General features: G+C 39.5%; 1 protein-coding gene across 1 annotated transcript in view; it reads right to left on the bottom strand.

Annotated features, from left to right (window-relative positions):
- Positions 1-18,847, bottom strand: part of SPTLC2 (serine palmitoyltransferase long chain base subunit 2) — a 113,537-nt gene that overhangs the window by 70,059 nt on the left and 24,631 nt on the right. The window contains exons 2-5 of the mRNA XM_060095761.1: positions 16,164-16,358; positions 5,960-6,114; positions 3,836-3,984; positions 1,394-1,518 (exon numbers count right to left, since the gene is read on the bottom strand). Of these exons, the coding sequence (XP_059951744.1) occupies positions 1,394-1,518; positions 3,836-3,984; positions 5,960-6,114; positions 16,164-16,358 (624 nt within the window). The remainder of the gene's footprint in view (positions 1-1,393; positions 1,519-3,835; positions 3,985-5,959; positions 6,115-16,163; positions 16,359-18,847) is intronic.

Raw genomic sequence — 18,847 nt, 5'->3', positions numbered from 1 at the left:
ATATCTTATTAAGGAAAGCCTGCACAATGGCAAAGTTATCAATTTGCTCTGAAATCTTTGTTTATATTATTATATTAATATTGTATATGATATTGATATTATATATATTTATTAGTTTATTATAATAAAATATTATATAAATCATTATTACTGTTTACATGCTATAACTTTTTCCATCCTTTTACTTTTAACCTGTGTCTTCAATTTTTTTTGTTTTGTTTTGTTTTTTAATTTTGGCCATGCCGTGTAGCTTGCAGGATCTTAGTTACCCAAATAGGGATTGAACCTGGGCTCACAGCAGTGAAAGCACTGAGTCCTAATCACTGGACCAGGGAATTCCCTGTGTCTTTAAATTTAAAGTAGGTCTCTGGTGGAAGCCTATTTAATTTTATCTGGTCTGACAATGTCTATCTTCTAATTGGAATATATAAACCATTCATATTTAATATGATATCAATATAGTTGTGTTTAAATCTCTTCTCTTGCTTTTTGTTTTCTATTTGTCCCATCTATTCCTTGAGGAACCATATATGTATGTTAACCTAGTCCAAGTACCTCATTTCACAAAGGAAAATTTGAGGCTAAGAAAGGTTGTGACATGCTCATGGTCACACAGCTAAATCTGACCATATAACTAACCAAAAATATCTCAGGTCTTCTGCTCATTAATACACTGATTTTTCAATATACCATGCCTAGATATCAATGTTAAAATGAGATGTGTAGGGCCAGCCCGTGAGGGCCCTTTCAAGTTGATAGTGCCAATCTGTAAAAATGTGATTTACAAGGTCTCTTATCTTTTATCTCTTCTACTGTCCCCTCACAAACTCTACCCACAGAAAATAAAATACATACATATATATTACTTTTAACTTATTATTTACCTATATTATTACTTTTAACCTATATTATTACCTATATTATACATATATATATTATATATATATATATACACACACATAACTGGCCCATATATCTCTGAACAACATGCATTACAGTAAGAACAAGTATTAGGGACCTATATATTTTCATATTTTTCTATTAGAAAAAACCACCTGATAAATAATTTCCAAACTAAGCATCCTTTCTTCCATAATTTTAGTCTTTTATGAGAATTTATTTATGAGAATCCCTTTAAAACTGTATGAAACGAAGAAGGCAAGAGTCATCTCATGGAAGGAGAAAAGATCATGGGTTCCAGAGAAAAAGCTTCAACTGATAAAAGTCTCCATGGGATACACGTACACACAAATTATATAAAATTTTATGATAGAGATATCTTTGGGTAAACTATGTGTAAAGTTTACAATAGCTTCTGGCTTGCCTGAATGCCTTACAAAACAAAAGAAGATATATACGAGGCAGTTTTCATAAATGACAGACTAAATCTTACTTTGCTAACAAGAGCAGGAATGTTCATTGAGTTTGTTGCAAATCCCATGCCATATGTCATGGCAGCTTCCACTCCCAAGAAACTTGCCACAAGCTTCTCTAGTTCTTCATGCTTGTCCAGGTTTCCTGTGCGAAGAAGTTAATGAAGTCGATACCACCAAACCCCAAATTTAAGAATTACTCATTACTTCATAAAAAGAAATCATAGTCTATGTGTTATAACCTTTTCAGACTAAGGTCTATGAAGGAGTCAGTATTATGAAGAGTAAAGGCTCATAAAGAATACAATAGTTGAATAAAATCAGATGCAGCACCTGTGGTGGCATTTCTATAAAAAGGGTTGCCAACAATTTCTCCCATTCCTGTTCACACATGCTGGTTCCAAGTCTATGCCTTAAGGGGACTGGCAGCATCTGCTTTTATACATTTGAAGTCAGCTGCCATGTAAAATAGTCTAACTAGCTTGTTGTAAAGACAGATCATGTGGACAGGGAGGGGCTCTGGAGGATGAGGGACTATGGAAGGAAGGGGCAGGGCTCACCACTCAGCTGAGGTGCCAGACATGTAAGTGACACTATCTTGGATACTATATCGTCAGTCATAATGCTCCACCCAACTCCACATGGAGCCGAGATAAAATGTCAAGTCCTTTCCAAATTACAGAATCACAAGCAAATAAGTACATGTTTCTGTTTTAAGCCACTGAGTTTTGGAATGATCTGTTATGTAGCAAAAGCCAAGTTAAAAAACACCTTCCCTCACTTTGTATTATGATTTTACTTCAAATACTCAAATTTTACATCAAGTGCTCAAATCCTTAAGAACCAAACAACACTGATTAATGATAATGGCTACATGCAGAGAGAAAAGCAGCAGAGAAAGAAGACTGCTGAACTTGGATACTATGTGTCCTTAAAGCTTAAGCAAGTCATTTATCCTCTCTGGGCCTGTTTCTTATCTGTTAAATACCAATAATAATATTTGCTCTATCTACCCCACGACATTGTTGTAAAGATCAGAAGGGATAAGATGTTCAAGAAATTTATACAACATAAAGCGCCGTAAAGACATAAGGTGGGCTTCCCTGGTGGCGCAATGGTTAAGAATCTGCCTGCCAATGCAGGGGACACGGGTTCAAGCCCTGACCCGGGAAGATCCCACATGCTACGGAGAAACTAAGCCCGTGCGCCACAACTACTGAGCCTGCGCTCTAGAGCCCATGAGCCACAACTACTGAGCCCATGCGCCACAACTACTGAAGCCCACGCACCTAGAGCCTGTGCTCCGCCACGAGAAGCCACTGCAGTGAGAAGCCCACGCACTGCGGCGAAGAGTAGCCCCCGCTCACCACAACTAGAGCAAGCTCGCGCACAGCAACAAAGACCCAATGCATCCAAAAATAAATAAATAAAATTTAAAAAGTATCCTTTAAAAAAAGATGTAAGGGGCTTCCCTGGTGGCGCAGTGGTTGGGAGTCCACCTGCCGATGCGGGGGACACGGGTTCGTGCCCTGGTCCGGGAGGATCCCACATGCCGCGGAGCGGCTGGGCCCGTGAGCCACGGCCGCTGGGCCTGTGCGTCCGGGGCCTGTGCTCCGCAGCGGGAGAGGCCACAGCGGTGAGAGGCCCATGTACCGCAAAAAAAATAAAAATAAAAATAAAAAAAGATGTAAGGTACGATTACTCTATGTCATCACTGCACAATGCTCCCTTAACACATCACTGGGGATAGACCCACGTGAAGTTAGAATAAATTGTTGTTTTAATCTACTAAGTTTTGGGGTGATTCACAGTAATAAACATCCAGAAAGTTGCCTTATAACTTTTATGGTTATCAGTTCTCTTGAACAAAATGGAAAAATTAGGAATCCTCCTTTGAACTTAAATAAATTAAATCTCTTTGTAGAAATCTGTTCACTTTCACATTTTATAGACTTGTAATAATAATAAAAGAGCTAATGTTTATCGAGGGTTTACCATGTTACAAGCACTTTACACGAATTAGCTTATTTAATTCTTGAAACACCCCTATAGTGTAGGAATTATTATTAGCCCCAATTTACCAGTATGGAAGCAGAGTAACGTTCATATGTCCATGAGCTCAGTACTAGTAAGTAGTACTCTCAACCACTATCATTGACAAAAGCCAATAAAGTCAACATTAAAGTTATAAATGAAACAAATACTTGATGGAAACTTTCTAGAGATATTCTGTAAGTATAACATAATGGAAAAGATAAATATATCTCAAAACACACTGAAAGCATTAAAATCATCCATCACTTCAGAAAAATAAAGCCTTCTTTTTAGCTGATCTAAACTGCATGGGAAAGCATGTATTTGGATGCTCTATACAGTATTCTAGCTCTATCTCAGTATTATTCCCTCCTGAGTAAAAAAGTTAAGAATAAGAACATCAGCTGGCCAAACAGAGCTACACTTACCAATTTCCTGCCGAGTGCTGCACACTCCAACTCCATATTCCTCTAGGACTTTGGCAGCTGCCTCTTGACATGGTCCAGTATTCCGTGCAAACCCAAGATAGTTGTAGGAACCCATGTTTATAACATCTTTAATTACATTCCCTGTGTACCTGTATTTCAATAGCATAAAATTTCATGAAACTCAAAAGCAAATCAAATACATGTGATAATAAACTTACGGATAATACAAAAGGAAGCACCCTCTATAGGAAGTAGAGAGAATATGGTCTAGATGAAAAGCAACTCAAACTCACTACCAATTAGGAAGACGGAAGTTAAAACAAAATACCAGTTTTTACTTATCAATAGGGACGTTTAAAAACTGACCATATCATGGGAATTCCCTGGCAGTCCAATGGTTAGAACTCGGCGCTTTCACTTCTGTGGCCCTGGTTCAATCCCTGGTCAGGGAACTAAGATCCTGCAAGCCATGAGGCAAAGCCAAAAAAAAAATTTTTTTTAATTTTTTAAAATAAATACATAAAAATAAAAACTGACTACATCCAGTGTTGGCCAGGACACTCTCATACGCTGTAGGTAAGAATATCAGTCAGTACCTTTCTTTGGAGGGCAGTTTGACAGTACTTCTCTATTAAAAGATATACATATCTTTGACTCATCAATTCCTACACACATATAAAAGGATATATGCTTAAGGATCCTTTAAGAGTCACTACACAATTTATCTACGGTGTCCCTTTCTCAGGCACACAGACCAGTGACTTTCCACATGGTGGAAGCTCAGTCAGCCTGGGACCCCAAGTGAGGACAACATGGTTCAGAGGCTCCACCGATCTAAGACGGACATGAAGTAGGGACAAGAAATAAACTGCTTCTGTCTTAATGCTGAGGTTTTGGGGGTTTTTAACACAGGATGATGTAGCCCAATCTACTCTACATTATATGTATCTATACTGTAGAACACTAAGCAGCCACTACAAATAGTGAGCTTGCTGTGAACGTACACAAGAAGGATGCTGTCACCAGTATGTTAGCAAGTAAAAAAAGCGAGATATAAAATAATTTCTATAGTATGATCCCATTTTTGTAAATCAAAAACGACCTGTGTGCAACCCCAGTAATACACTATATATATATATATATATATATATATATATATATACATGCAATAGAAAACACATGGAGGAATAATATACAATAAACTGATAACAATGGTCACCTCTGGGAAATGAGGATTTGTGGGGAAGTGGATTTGCAAAAGGATAGTGGTTAGCTGTCATAGGGGACCTTCAGTTTATTTGTATTATTTGTCTTTTTAAAAAAACGATAACCATACAACCATGTAATGCCTGTACAATATAAACAAAACAAAACCTTACGAATATAAAAGGTTTTCTAAACAATTCAATCCATTTAAGTAAAAACACTCCTTGAATCATTTGAGAAATCAAAATATCCATAAATAAATTCAGATAACTGATTCTGGTAAATGGCATAACAGAAAGGATGGTTTTTCTTTGTGTGAGTTTTTTTAATAAGTCAAATTTTGTTTTCAACTATAATCCAACACAGTGACGAATGTAGTAGCAAAATGCATTTAAAAAATCTCAGGACTCCCCTGGTGGCACAGTGGTTAAGAATCCGCCTGCCAATTCAGGGGACACGGGTTCAAGCCTGGTCCGGGAAGATCCCACATGACGCGGAGCAACTAAGCCCATGCGCCACAACTACTGAGCCTGCACTCTAGAGCCTGTGAGCCACACTACTGAACCCTCACGCCACAACTACTGAAGCCACCTAGAGCCTATGCTCCGCAACAAGAGAAGCCACCACAGTGAGAAGCCTGCACACTGCAACAAAGAGTAGCCCCTGCTCACCGCAACCAGAGAAAGCCCGTGTGCAACAACGAAGACCCAACACAGCCAAAATTAAATAAGTACATAAATTTATTTTTTTTTAAATCTCAGTAACAATGAACAATATGAAAGGAAACTAATCATGCTGTATTGTACTCTCAGCTTCCACTCCTATTTTGACAGAATATTCAAATTGCAATACAATATCTTCTGAAGTGAAGAAGTTCTTTTTTTGTTGTCAAGAAACAATTTCCCAACCGAGACTCACTTGAACGACCAGTTGTAATCATGAGACTGTCTCTCCATGATGTCCACCCTGGCCCCAGGCACACTGCAGATGGGCCGATTCCAGTTGTCTCTAATCCTCATGTAGAGGTTCCTTGTATAGAAGTTTTCGAAATCCTGATACAATGACACAAAGTCCTGCCAAAAAATGGTGAAAATACTATAAATTAAACTGAGTTCCTTTGAAAAGTTTTACAACCTCCCTTTTCGTAATGCAAGAGCACTTTAGACTAAGACGTCAATTATACAGAATTAACTGATATGGAAAACACTGGAAAGGCATCAATTCCTTATGTTATTTTAAAACAACTCAATCAGGTAAAAGTCACTTAGCTTTGACCATTGAGCTATAAGAAATGGTTGCAAGTAACTATCTGACTGCTCGAAAGTAGAGCCAAAGAATTTAACTTAGTAAAGCAGGCCTCATAAAAATAAAACCTGGTTTGTACAATTCTGTCTTAAATGGTTTTCCTTCCTCAAAACCTTAAAAACATGGCTCTTCTGCCCCGCCCCCACCAGTAATATATTAGGGGAAATGCCATAAAAACCCCTATAATTCCAGTTTCAACCAAGAAAAATAATTCCAAAATTAAGATTTCATTCTCTGCATATTTTCAAGGATCAAAATGAAACAAATCCAAAGAAAAATTATAAACAAGAAACACTAAAAGGTAGGTTACAGAAAGACACCTACTTGAGGTTTCTTTCCTTGGATGGGCGTTTTTTAAAAATCTCAAAATGGGACTTCCCTGGTGGCGCAGTGGTTAAGAATCCTCCTGCCAATGCAGGGGACACGGGTTCGATCCCTGGCCCGGGAAGATCCCACATACCGTGGAGCAACTAAGCCCATGCGCCACAACTACTGAGCCTGCGCTCTAGAGCCCATGAAACACAACTACTGAAGCCCACACACCTAGAGCTTGTGCTCCGCAACAAGAGAAGCCACCACAATGAGAAGCCCGTGCACCGCACAGAAGAGTAGCCCCCAGTTGCCTGAACTAGAAAAAGTCCGCGCGCAGCAACGAAGACCCAGTGCAGCCAAAAAATAATTTAAAAAAAAAATCTCAAAATGAATTTTCATGATCAGGGATTTAAAGTTCTCCTTTCCTCCCTGAAATTAAGTTATGCTAAAATTTAAGTCTGTAAAAATTAAGTCACACTGAAGCTTTAATTAATGCATAATGTTCTGCTCAGAACACAGTGACCAGACCACATGAGGTCTACTTGAAGGTAAAGAGTAAACCAAACAAAAAGAAAACTGTACAGCTTTATGATAGCCAGCAAATCACTAAGCTTCTAGCCCTCAGATCTGGCTTGGTGCCAATCTAAATTCATCTTTTAAATAAGCTACTCAAAAACATTAAAAGTTTAAGCCTTAGTCTGTAAAAGATTTTCATTGCTAAAGAAGGGTCTACATAAAACTTTAAAATTAACAACCTTCTACGACATTGGACTCTAAAAGTGCCTACTAAATAAGCCTCACAGTAGATAAAAATCTCCTTAAATAAAGCTAAGCAGAGTCACAAAGAACTCAGGAATTTGTGGCAGCTGATACCATCTCTCCTGCAATTGGTTCTAACATTTACATTTCCTTAAAAGAAAATATCCATAAATAATGTGTTTGTCACAATTGGAAATTTATTACTTAAATACTATGTCCCGTTTGATAGTCTTTTCTTTCAACATACTGGATCAATTAAAACTGGAACAGAGACACCCAAATTCTAATTAAGGACTTTCCTTTAACTATTATTCACCATGCATTTATTTCACAAAGGAAAAAACAAAAAACCAGTCTCCAGTCCTTTTCAATGGGTAAACGGTACTAGCTCTTCTTGATCTCATTTCTTTACAACTTCCTAAAACTGCACATCAATGTTAAAGGTATTAACTCAAATACTTGAGAGAAATACTCCATCATGGACAAATTTTTATTAGCGACAAAAAGCAGTATTTCTTGCTTTTAGTATATAAATATCAGAAAAAACTTAAGCGTCTGGTCCTATCTACCAGAAGGGTTACTAAACCCCAAAGAGAAAAGGGCTGCAGACCAGAATGAGGTGAGCTTTGGGTAACCTGTGACAGAGCTGTGTGAGGTTAGGAGGGCAGGGACGGGCTCTGATCTGAACAGAGAGACCGCCAAGATCAGGGAGCTCTGGCTCTCCTTACAAGGAGAGAACGACTAAGTCTCTGAGAAGGGAACAGGCTTGCACAGTGAGGAAGTTGTCACAGTGAGGGATGTTAGAGACCCAAAGCAGGTGAGACAGATGGTAGAAGACAGGGACTTGTGGCCAGGGTAGCAGCTTTGACTGCAGTTAGAAGGTTCGGTAGAGATCTGAAGGGATGCTAACCAAACTTGCTGCAGCCTTGCGATGAAGTAAGAAAGGGGATGGAAGGGGACCACGATTTGAGGTTCTAGTTCTAGGCAGTAAGAACGTCTGTTTCTAAAAACATGTACACTTTACACTTTAAATATTTTAGGACTAGGGGTAAACTAGAGGACTTATCTTTTCATTCATTCTTTCAAATCTTTTATGGGACACTCAATATATGTTTGATTCATTACTAGACTTGGGATACATTAAGGACAGGACAGTTCTCTCTGCAAACAATGATACCCCACACCGCATCCTGCTCCACATCCCCCTCCCCCTCCTCTTCCTCCTCAGTTTAGTCACTGTGAAATGACTTTAGTCAGGGCCAACCTAATACTCATTTGTTCAGGCACTGAACCAACATTTACTGAGCAGTACTTTCCAGGCACTAAGCAAGGCACTGGGGATAAAAATGAGTAAGACACAACCTCTACACACTGAAGGATCTCTTAATGTAGTGGAGGGGCACACAGATAAAGTTACAACACAATATAACAAGTACTGTAGAGGGAGGCTGGCCCAGAGACAGCCTAACTGGTAGGTGAGTGGCACTGATAGAGTCAAGTTCAAACAGCCTTACGGATACCCTCCTCATGGACACCTCCTGAAGATCTTTACAAACCCCATACACCAGCACATATCCATGATAAGCAGAAATGAAACCTAGCTGAGACCACCTTGGATTGTTGGGCTTCAGGTACTCACAAGTTAAGTGACTTCTACTACTGGCCTGAAAGGCAAAATTGAAATTCATGGATCTGTTAATTAGGGATCAGTGAAGACCTTGCCAAAAGTAGTCTGGGGTCATCTTCATTACCCAATAAATATCCTTTATTATTTAAGCCTATTTGAGGTTAAGTCTTGTAGAAAACATCCTATGTATTGTTTAAAATAAATAGGCACCTATTCTACTGTCTATACAGGCCTTAAGATCACAGGGTAATCTATTAATATATAACCAGTGGGATCTGCAGCACCCCAAAACCCAACACTTTAATATTAATCTGCAGGAAAGCTATGACTGTTCATACCAAGTGGGATAAAAAAGAGCTGTAAAGAGCAACACATCTGTTCAGGTCAGGTTTTGCCACCAAATGTGTTAAAAAAAACTTTTGGTTTTCAGATATTTTAGAGTTTTGATCGTAGATATGGGACTGTGAACCTTCTGGAAAAATATAGGATGATCCTGACAAGTGAAATTGTGCCCCAAAGAGTTAACAGAAGTTGATAACTAAGAAAAGTCTTGAACTTGTCTTACAGAACAACAGATAAGGGAACAGCTTGTTAAAAACCCTTTGCTCGTAAACTGATTTCATTGATCGAGTTCGCCTTAGTTTTTTTCCTTTCTCTTTTTTTGCCTCTTTTATAACTGCAGGGCTTCCCAGCTTTCACGCAGCCCCAGTTGTTTTAAAGGAACTTGGAGTCTGCTCCTGCCCAGTGTAAGCTGGCTGGGGGCTGCTTGGGACCACTGACCCTAAAACTGGGGCTGCACAGATGTTCAGCAAATGGCCTTTTAACATCAGAGGGCCAGAAAACTCCACCCTCAGATCAAGCTAAGCGACTCTAGTTTGAATATGAAGACGCATGTAACCCAAATGTGCCTGTGCAGAACAAGGATTACCTCACCTTTTCCCTGCCTTTAATCACCTTTCTCTATGCCTAAGACCACGCTTGCTTATCCCATAAATACCCCGACTTCCTTGCCTTCAGGGAGGTGGCCCTGAGACTTGTTCTTCCATCTCCTCGCTTGGCTGCCTTATGAATAAACTCTTGGCTGTAAACCAACCCGAGTCTCAGTGTTTGGCTTGTGGCATCTTGGGCAAACAGACCTGGTTCAGTAACACAAGTATTATTCTGGTATTTACATATTAAGCACCATATTAACCTCTGCACATAAGTGAGTTCTGAAAGCTAATTTCAAAAAAAAAATCACAGGGGAAAAAGGTTGGGTGCTACCACTTTCAGAAGTTGACTTTATAAAAATTGGCCATGTTCGTTAAGACAATTCAGGCCAACACAGATGCATGCCCAGATACTTTTATATGATAAGGATAAAGATGATGAATAATCACATCAATAGAAACAGGAGTTCCCAATTACTGAGTACTTATGATATGTGTTGCCAAGTGCTTCACATATATTTTCTCTTAAGTATCCCTGAACTCTCTTACAGAAGCTATTACTCCCATTTTCAGAAAGGCAAAATGGCTTTCCCACCTAGAAACCTGGCCAGAAGCAGTGCCAGGAACTGATCCAGGTCTTTTAATTCCAGAGTCTATGCTCCTAACCCTAGCCACAATGCCTCCCATTCTGTGCTGCTACGAAGTCAATCTGAAATAACTTTCTACGGCATTCAAAGCACGTTAAGACCACTGGACTATTGGCCTTCCCACCCCTTTCCTATGGTCAGCCTACAGCCAGCATGTGTGTATGTGCAAGCACACACAGAAGCACACATTCACACACACACACATTCAGTAATAATGTACAATAAAACTCTTTAAAAAGGTTTATTTTGGATATAGCTTTTCAGTGAGAAATCCCAAGAGGAAATAGCTGACTGCTCTATACAATGGAATATGATTCAGCAATTAAAAAAATGAATTACCGAAATATACCACAACATGGATGAACCTCAAAAACATTCCAAGTGACAGAAGCCAGACACAAAAGATCACACATTGTATGATCCCATTTATATGAAATGTCTAGAGACAGAAAGTAGATTAGTGGTTGCCTAGCGTGGGGTGCAGGAGGAAGGGGTGATTGTTAATGGGTATGGGGTTTCTTCTTCAGATAAAGAAAACGTTATAAAATTAGCTTATGGTGTTGGCTGTACATTTTCTGTAAATAGTAATAAAAATCATTCAGCTGTACATTTTAAACAGGTGAACTTTATGGTACATAAATTATATCTCAATAAAGCTATTTAAAAAAAAATTAAGTAGGGAATTCCTTGGCAGTCCAGGGGTTAGGACTCTGTGCTTCCACTGCAGGGGGCATGGATTAGACCCCTGGTCGGGGAACTAAGATCCTGCAAGTGGCACGGTGCGGCCCACAAAAAAGGTGACTGCTTGACTGCTGTCCTGGGCTCCACACTTACCACAAAACTATGGAAAGTAGAGCTCTTTTTAAACCCACAGAACTAAAAAAGACAAACCAATTGATAATCCCCAGCTTAATATATCAAGCAACCATACTCATTGTTTCCAAAGATACTGCTAAAGTGACAATTATCAGAATATTCTTAGTAAGCTACTTTTTGAAGGAGGTCAAGAATAAATCCTTCCAGGAATTCGAATTAATGTATTTTAATTCTTTTGTATCTTGAAAATTAAAATATATCAGGATATAGACATATAATGTCCCTTCCCAGTATCCTATCCCTCCCATTTCTGAATACATGATCATGAACTGTAGAGGCAAATGTTAAAGTTTAGTAAGTGTGTGGTAACTACCTACCACAATCTACTCCTTAGATTTCTAGGTATTTCCTGTCTAGATACTAGAACATTTTAATTAATTCAAGCTTTTACTATACCTATCACATACATGTTTCTGAACTACTAGCCTCACCTCACACAAAAAAGAAACCAGACTGAGAGAAAACATTTTTACCCCAAACACCACCAATAACAGAAGATCAAGCAGTAAAGAATTCCAATAATTTTAGCAATTTATATAAAATAGAACACATTTATGCTAACTCATCTTTATTAGCATGACCATGTGGTTCCTTTCTACCCAAAGCAACATATGAAGAAGAACTTGCATAAATAGTTTAAACAGGCTCTCTTTTGTAATGGAATGAGGATGTGGTTATGAACACTACTCATGCAGAGAAATGAGAAAGCAGCAACATTATATTTGCATTTTATGATCCTAAGCAAGCACTTTCCCTCACCTCTTCCCAGTGTAACACTTAAAAACTGGCCTATCCCTCTCACTACATCTAAACCAGCATCAGAAAACAAACACGATCTGCCATAACGCTAAATGAGCCTTTCTTCCCTTCTAATAGCTGAATTTTTATAAGAAAATGGCAGAATTCAGCTGTTTTAGCTGCTAATATTATCTACTGCGAAAATCCTACTAAAATGAATTTGAATAAACTAGTACAGTCCTCCCCTAAACAAACTCTACAGGCAAATGTCCCCCTCCCTCCTACATATTTCCTCCTATTACTTCTTTCAAGAATTATTTCCTGGGGACTTCCCTGGTGGCACAGTGGTTAAGAATCCACCTGCCGATGCAGGGGACACAGGTTCGAGCCCTAGTCCGGGAAGATCCCACGTGCCACGGAGCAACTAAGCCCGTGCACCACAACTACTGAGCCTGTGCTCTAGAGCCCAAGAGCCACAACTACTGAGCCCGTGTGTCACGACTACTGAAGCCCGTGGGCCTGGAGCCCGTGCTCCACAACAAGAGAAGCCACTGCAATGAGAAGCCCGTGCACCACAACAAAGAGTAGCTCCCACTCGCCGCAACTAGAGAAAGCCCGCACACAGCAACAAAGACCCAACACAGCCAAAAATTAAAATTAATTAATTTTTTTAAAAAAGAATTATTTCCTGATTAACTCTATGCTACTCAGTTTACTTTTTTGTTCTACATCTGCATACAATTCAAGTACTATTTACCTGCATAGTGCTTTGCAAAGGCCCATAATTTTGAAGTTTCTTTGCTCCTTCAACAAAATTAGAAACTACTTAAGAAGAAAATCCACGTGTTCCAATTCTTTTTTTTTTTAATTTATTTTATTTAAGTAATTTATTTTTGGCTGTGTTGGGTCTTCGTTACTGCATGCTGTCTTTTCTCTAGTAGTGGCGAGCGGGGCTACTCTTTGTTGCAGAGCATGGGCTCCAGGCGCATGGGCTTCAGTAGTTGTGGCACATAGGCTCAGTAGTTGTGGCCCGCGGGCTCTAGAGCGCAGGCTCAGTAGTTGTGGCGCACGGGCTTAGTTGCTCCACAGCATGTGGGATCTTCCCGGACCAGGGATCAAACACGTGTTCCCTGCATTGGCAGGCGGATTCTTCTTCTTCTTTTTTTTTTCTTTAAAATAGATCTTTATTGGAGCATAATTGTTTCACAATACTGTGCTAGCCTCTGTTGCACAACAAAGCGAATCAGCCACGTGCATACACACGTCCCCACATCCCCTCCCTCCTGAGCCTCCCTCCCATCCTCCCTATCCCACCCCTCTAGGTCATCTCAAAGCACCAAGCCGATCTCCGTGTGCTATGCTGCTGCTTCCCACCAGCCACCTATTTAACATTCCGCAGTGTATGTACGTCGATGCTACTCTCACTTTGCCCCAGCTTCGTCCTCCCACCCCATGTCCTCAAGTCCATTTTCTATGTCTACGTCTTTATTCCTGCCCTGCAACTAGGTTCATCAGTACATTTTAAAAAATATATTCCATATGTATGTGTTAGCATATGGTATTTCTTTTTCTCTTTCTGACTTACTTCACTCTGTATGACAGACTCTTGGTCTATCCACTTCACTACAAATAACTCAATTTCGTTTCTTTTTATGGCTGAGTAATATTCCATTGTATATATGTGCCATCTTTACCCATTCACTTAGTGGGCGGATTCTTAACCACTGTGCCACCAGGGAAGACCCCTCCAATTCTTTTACATAAAGTTAAGTACACGCAGGCAGCCCCAATACTTCAACAGTCAATTTACCCTCTGGAGACATGAAAAAGTTGCAAAGATTATGTCATCATTCACAAAATAATTCAGATGCATCTCCATCGGTTCACTCATTCGTTCATCACCCTTGGAGAGAGCACCAGCTGTGCAAACTCCCCAGTCACCCCCCTGCTCAAAAACGCCCAGGACTCCTCACTGCCTACCAAACATGCAAAACACAATTTCTCATACATTCACTTTCCAGGTTCTCCCAAACATTCCTCGTGCCTTTGTGTACACTTCTATCCCCTCAGCAGGAACACTGTCTGCGCCACAGTCAGCGTTCCCCCCAACCCCATCCCTACATGTCAATCATTAGGTCTCTACGGTGTTTAGACACTATGAGAGGTCCCTGTATATACTTCTAGTTTGAATATGTGAATAAAACTTTAGCCCCCATCAGTCACAACCACCAGCACCTCAGTCTAGCAGGAAGATATTGGTTTGTACACAAGTCATTGTAATACTGTACAACACAGTAAGTACACAGTAAGCTAATAACCTATAGTAAGTTGGCCATACCTAAGGGATGTAAAAAAATCAACATATTGTGGATGCACCCTACCAGAAAATCTATTTGGGATGTACAGGGGTAGAAAAAAGTGAATCAAAGAAATTTAGCTTGTTTTCAATGATGAAAATTAGTTTCACCTACTGGACCGAGTTCTGAATGTAGGGCTTTGCTTGCATTAGATATTCAAAATATACCTTTTTTTTTTTTTTAATACAGCAGGTTCTTATTAGTTATCCAAAAAATACCTTCTTAATGAAATGAACTTGTAGGCATTTCAGGGCAATGAGAAAGAGGGCCAACTTGTGGTACCAGGGCTGGGAAGGGTGCAGAATGGCTGAGATGAGAGAAGAACGCCTGGATCCTCAGTTCTCCTAGTTTCAGGATCCTCAGTCTTTATGCTGATTGGTTCTGGCTTCCTAGTAGCTGATGAGGTCCTTTCCTTTCCCATGTTTCTTGGTGTTTTCTCCCCCTTCCCATGTCTCCATCATCCATTCCCAGTGTTTACTGGCTCCCCTCTCAGTGCTGATCTTAGTGCCACCACATCTGCCTCTCTCCTCTAATGTCCCATGAAAGTGAGATGTATGATAGACAAAAAATTTCTAACTTCTGAATCCCTTCTCTAATCTAGTGCATTCCCTGGGCTAGAGGACAACTCTCTCCATACTTCACATGCCAAGAACAAACAAGTTTGTTTTTCATAAAATCAGGCATTTTTCACTCTAATTCTATTTATTTTTTAATGAAAAAAAACTTTATTATGGGATAAAGAAAATCTTTTATCATTTTAAATAATAAAATTTAAAACATTAAAAAAAATGCCCATAAAGAAATATTTTGGTTTGGGAAAGAACATAGTGTTCCTTAGTCCAAGACAAATTAGGTTGTTTTATTTTCTTTAATCTTATTGGAGTACAGTTGACTTACAACTATTTTTTTTAAGAGTAGATAATACATGTATACTGTACAAAACTCTGGAGGCACAAAGGAGTATGCAGAGAAAAGTGAAGTGAGGTGAATGCCATCCTCCTCCCCAGAGACAATCAGTATCATCTGTTTACTATTACTAAAACAAGATAGTTTTCCACAGAAACAGAGTAGCTCAGCCAAATTCTGCTTCAGGGCTTGTTCTGTTGTGGAGAAGAGGTGATCTGTGAACCAGACATGTATGTGTAATGTGCCTATGTGAAAACACAACATGAGTTCTAAAGAACACAATCTTTCCAGAAGACTGTAGACACAACTTGGGATACAGTATGGTATTGTGAACAGAAAGGACGTGGCTTCTGGCTCTTCACAGAACTGTGTCCACATACCAGCTCTGACATTAGGCATCTTGGGAAATGTTACTCAACCTGTGAACTTTAGCTTTCTTGTCCATAAAATGAGAATTGATTCTTGTGATCATTAAATTAAAACATGTTAAATGCTTTGATTTCTCCATGCCTTTACCCTTGTTTTTAGCTTCCCTTGTGGAATGTTTTCATTTAACTGCATCTAGAATATTTTTTATTTTAATGTATACCCAAATATCTAAAGAAAAAAATGAGTGAAAACAGCAAGATGAGGCTTCCATTTACAGAATCAAAGACTAACAATTACCTTTTGTTCTTCTCTTTCTGTTGCATGGTGACACTTTTCAATTCTCCAATGCCTTAAGAAATCTCGAAGATATCCAAAGAGAGTGAGGACACCGTACCCCACATAAGTAAGCACAGCAACCAGCATTGGCGTCTCTTCAAAACCTTCATTAAATGGTTTTTTATATAGTCCTCCATTTTGTGTAACATGATGTATCTAAAAGGGAGGTTAAAAATGTTTCTTTCAGTCATGGTAAGAAAAAGAGTGCTACTTAAAATCTGAGTCCTTACAGATTTGCATACCTTCAGAATTCTCTAAGTAATTGTCACCCCCCCCACACCACTACCAAACATCTGCTAAGTTCTAAGCGGGGCCTAATTTTTTTCTGTGGAAATAAGTTTTAAGTTATACATACTTTAGATGAACAGCAAAGAAAAACAAGGGGAGAAGGACTGTGTAAGAACAACGCTTAACGCTGATTTCTATCACTTGATTTTATGAAAGAGATCCTAAAATGCTATGGTTAGAGAATGCATAATTTTCTTTGTCTTAATGAAGAAAATAAAAAATATAAATCAACAAAGAGAAAGCCTATCCTGAAAATAGTATATTAGCTTACAAATAATCGAAAGTAAATTCAGTTTTAGAATAAAATAAAATATTTGTAAATGTTTTACTGCTAAATATTCTTAAAGTCACCGAGCCACAGCATTTCAAATAATTATTAGCACTAGGCCTCTATGGAAACACATAGTTTATACTAGCCTTTGTTGTCAGTGGTAACACAAATAAATTATTCACAAAAATAAAATGCTTACATTAAGTGATCCAGCATTGTTTAACGCAGGAAGAAAGTGGAATCCAACACAAGGGGGAAAACTGTTATAGAGTGATCACTAAACAGTCCTGAAATCATTCTGTCCACCTTCATCTTGACCTAGTGACCTTTTCCAAACATAAGATTATCCCTAGTTTCCTCTTAAGGAATATCCTTTTTTTTTTTTTTTGCGGTATGTGGGCCTCTCACTGTTGTGGCCTCTCCCGTTACGGAGCACAGGCTCCGGATGCGCAGGCTCAGCAGCCATGTCTCACGGACCCAGCCGCTCCGCGGCATGTGGGATCTTCCCGGACTGGGGCACGAACCTGTGTCCCCTGCATCAGCAGGCGGACTCTCAACCACTGCACCACCAGGGAAGCCCAGGGATATCCAAATTTTAACACACAAACACCAAGGTACTGTACTTTGATCTCATAGCTGAAAGCTGTTTACTCTTTGGTCAATTTTAATGGCAATGTTGTTTTACAGAAAAATTCCACTAAAGTAGTTTGTGTGTCAACTTTAATCTTAACTCTGAAACAACTGATTGCTGTGAGGATGGTCAATCCCGATTTACCAGGAACATATTTTCTACTGAGCACTGTACTAGAGTTAAGAAGAATTCCAAAGGAATAAAAAATTCTTTCTTGGCCTCTCAGGCAACCTGATCGAAGAGCTAAATATTAGTTTGGGAAAGCTACTAGAATGCTACAAGTTAGGACAGTTTGGAAACAAACTACTGTATTTGACAAAGGAAAGACATTTGGATAGGCATGATACATGAAATCTGTTGGTAATGATTCAATTTGATGGCCTAAAGAACCTCTGAAAACTATTCATAAAACTGGCTTAGGTCTTCATCAATCTCTTCCCCAGTGGTGGAATTTTGTGCTAACATTTGCTGCTTAAACTTTCATGCAGGAGCAAAGTTGTAATGTGTTTAGAACAGAATAGCTAAAAATGAACCAATATCTGAAGATAGAAAATTGTTTAAAAATTAGTAATAACATGTAAGCAAGCAATTAAGCTGGAAAAAGCAAAATCAAGAGCACTTAAAACACAAGAAAAATAACATTCTGATTATCTTGTTTTTTAATAAATTTATTTATTTTATTTATTTATTTTTGGCTGCATTGGGTCTTCCCTGCAGTGTGTGGCCTTCTCATTGCAGTGGCTTCTCTTGCTGCCGAGCGTGGGCTCTAAGCATGCGGGCTTCAGTAGCTGTGGCACGTGGGCTCAGTAGTTGTGGCTCACAGGTTCTAGAGTGCAGGCTCAGTAGTTGTGCCGTGTGGGCTTAGCTGCTCTGTGGCATGTGGGATTTTCCCGGACCAGGGCTCAAACCCGTGTCCCCTGCACTGGCAGGCGGATTCTTAACCACTGCGCCTCCAGGGAAGCCCCTGATTATCTTTTTAAAAAACTATATCTAAAACTATTTTGCCATAAGAACACACCAGTACCCAACTCACTGTAACTCTGAAATTGTTTACACTATTTTCTCTCAACTGAACATACTAGTAAAAAGTAAGGCAATTTTCAGAGCTCCTAAGTCTCTAAAAAATGTGAGGCAGATTTATATGCCAGGAATGCTGTGGGTGGATCTCTTTAAAAAGAGATCCACCTTGGGCTTCCCTGGTGGCGCAGTGGTTGAGAGTCCGCCAGCCGATGCAGGGGACACGGGTTCGTGCCCCTATCCCGGAAGGTCCCACATGCCGCGGAGCGGCTGGGCCCGCGAGCCATGGCCACGGAGCCTGTGTGTCCGGAGCCTGTGCTCCGCAACGGGAGAGGCCACAGCAGTGAGAGGCCCGTGTACAGCAAAAAAAAAAAAAAAAAAGAGATCCACCTTTATTTCAGACACACCCAAACCAGCAAGACCAAGTAAATTTATACA

The sequence above is a fragment of the Mesoplodon densirostris genome, chromosome 4 (assembly GCF_025265405.1).
Source record: "Mesoplodon densirostris isolate mMesDen1 chromosome 4, mMesDen1 primary haplotype, whole genome shotgun sequence".
Classification (NCBI taxonomy): domain Eukaryota; kingdom Metazoa; phylum Chordata; class Mammalia; order Artiodactyla; family Ziphiidae; genus Mesoplodon; species Mesoplodon densirostris.
This window is presented reverse-complemented; position numbering and strand designations above follow the sequence as displayed.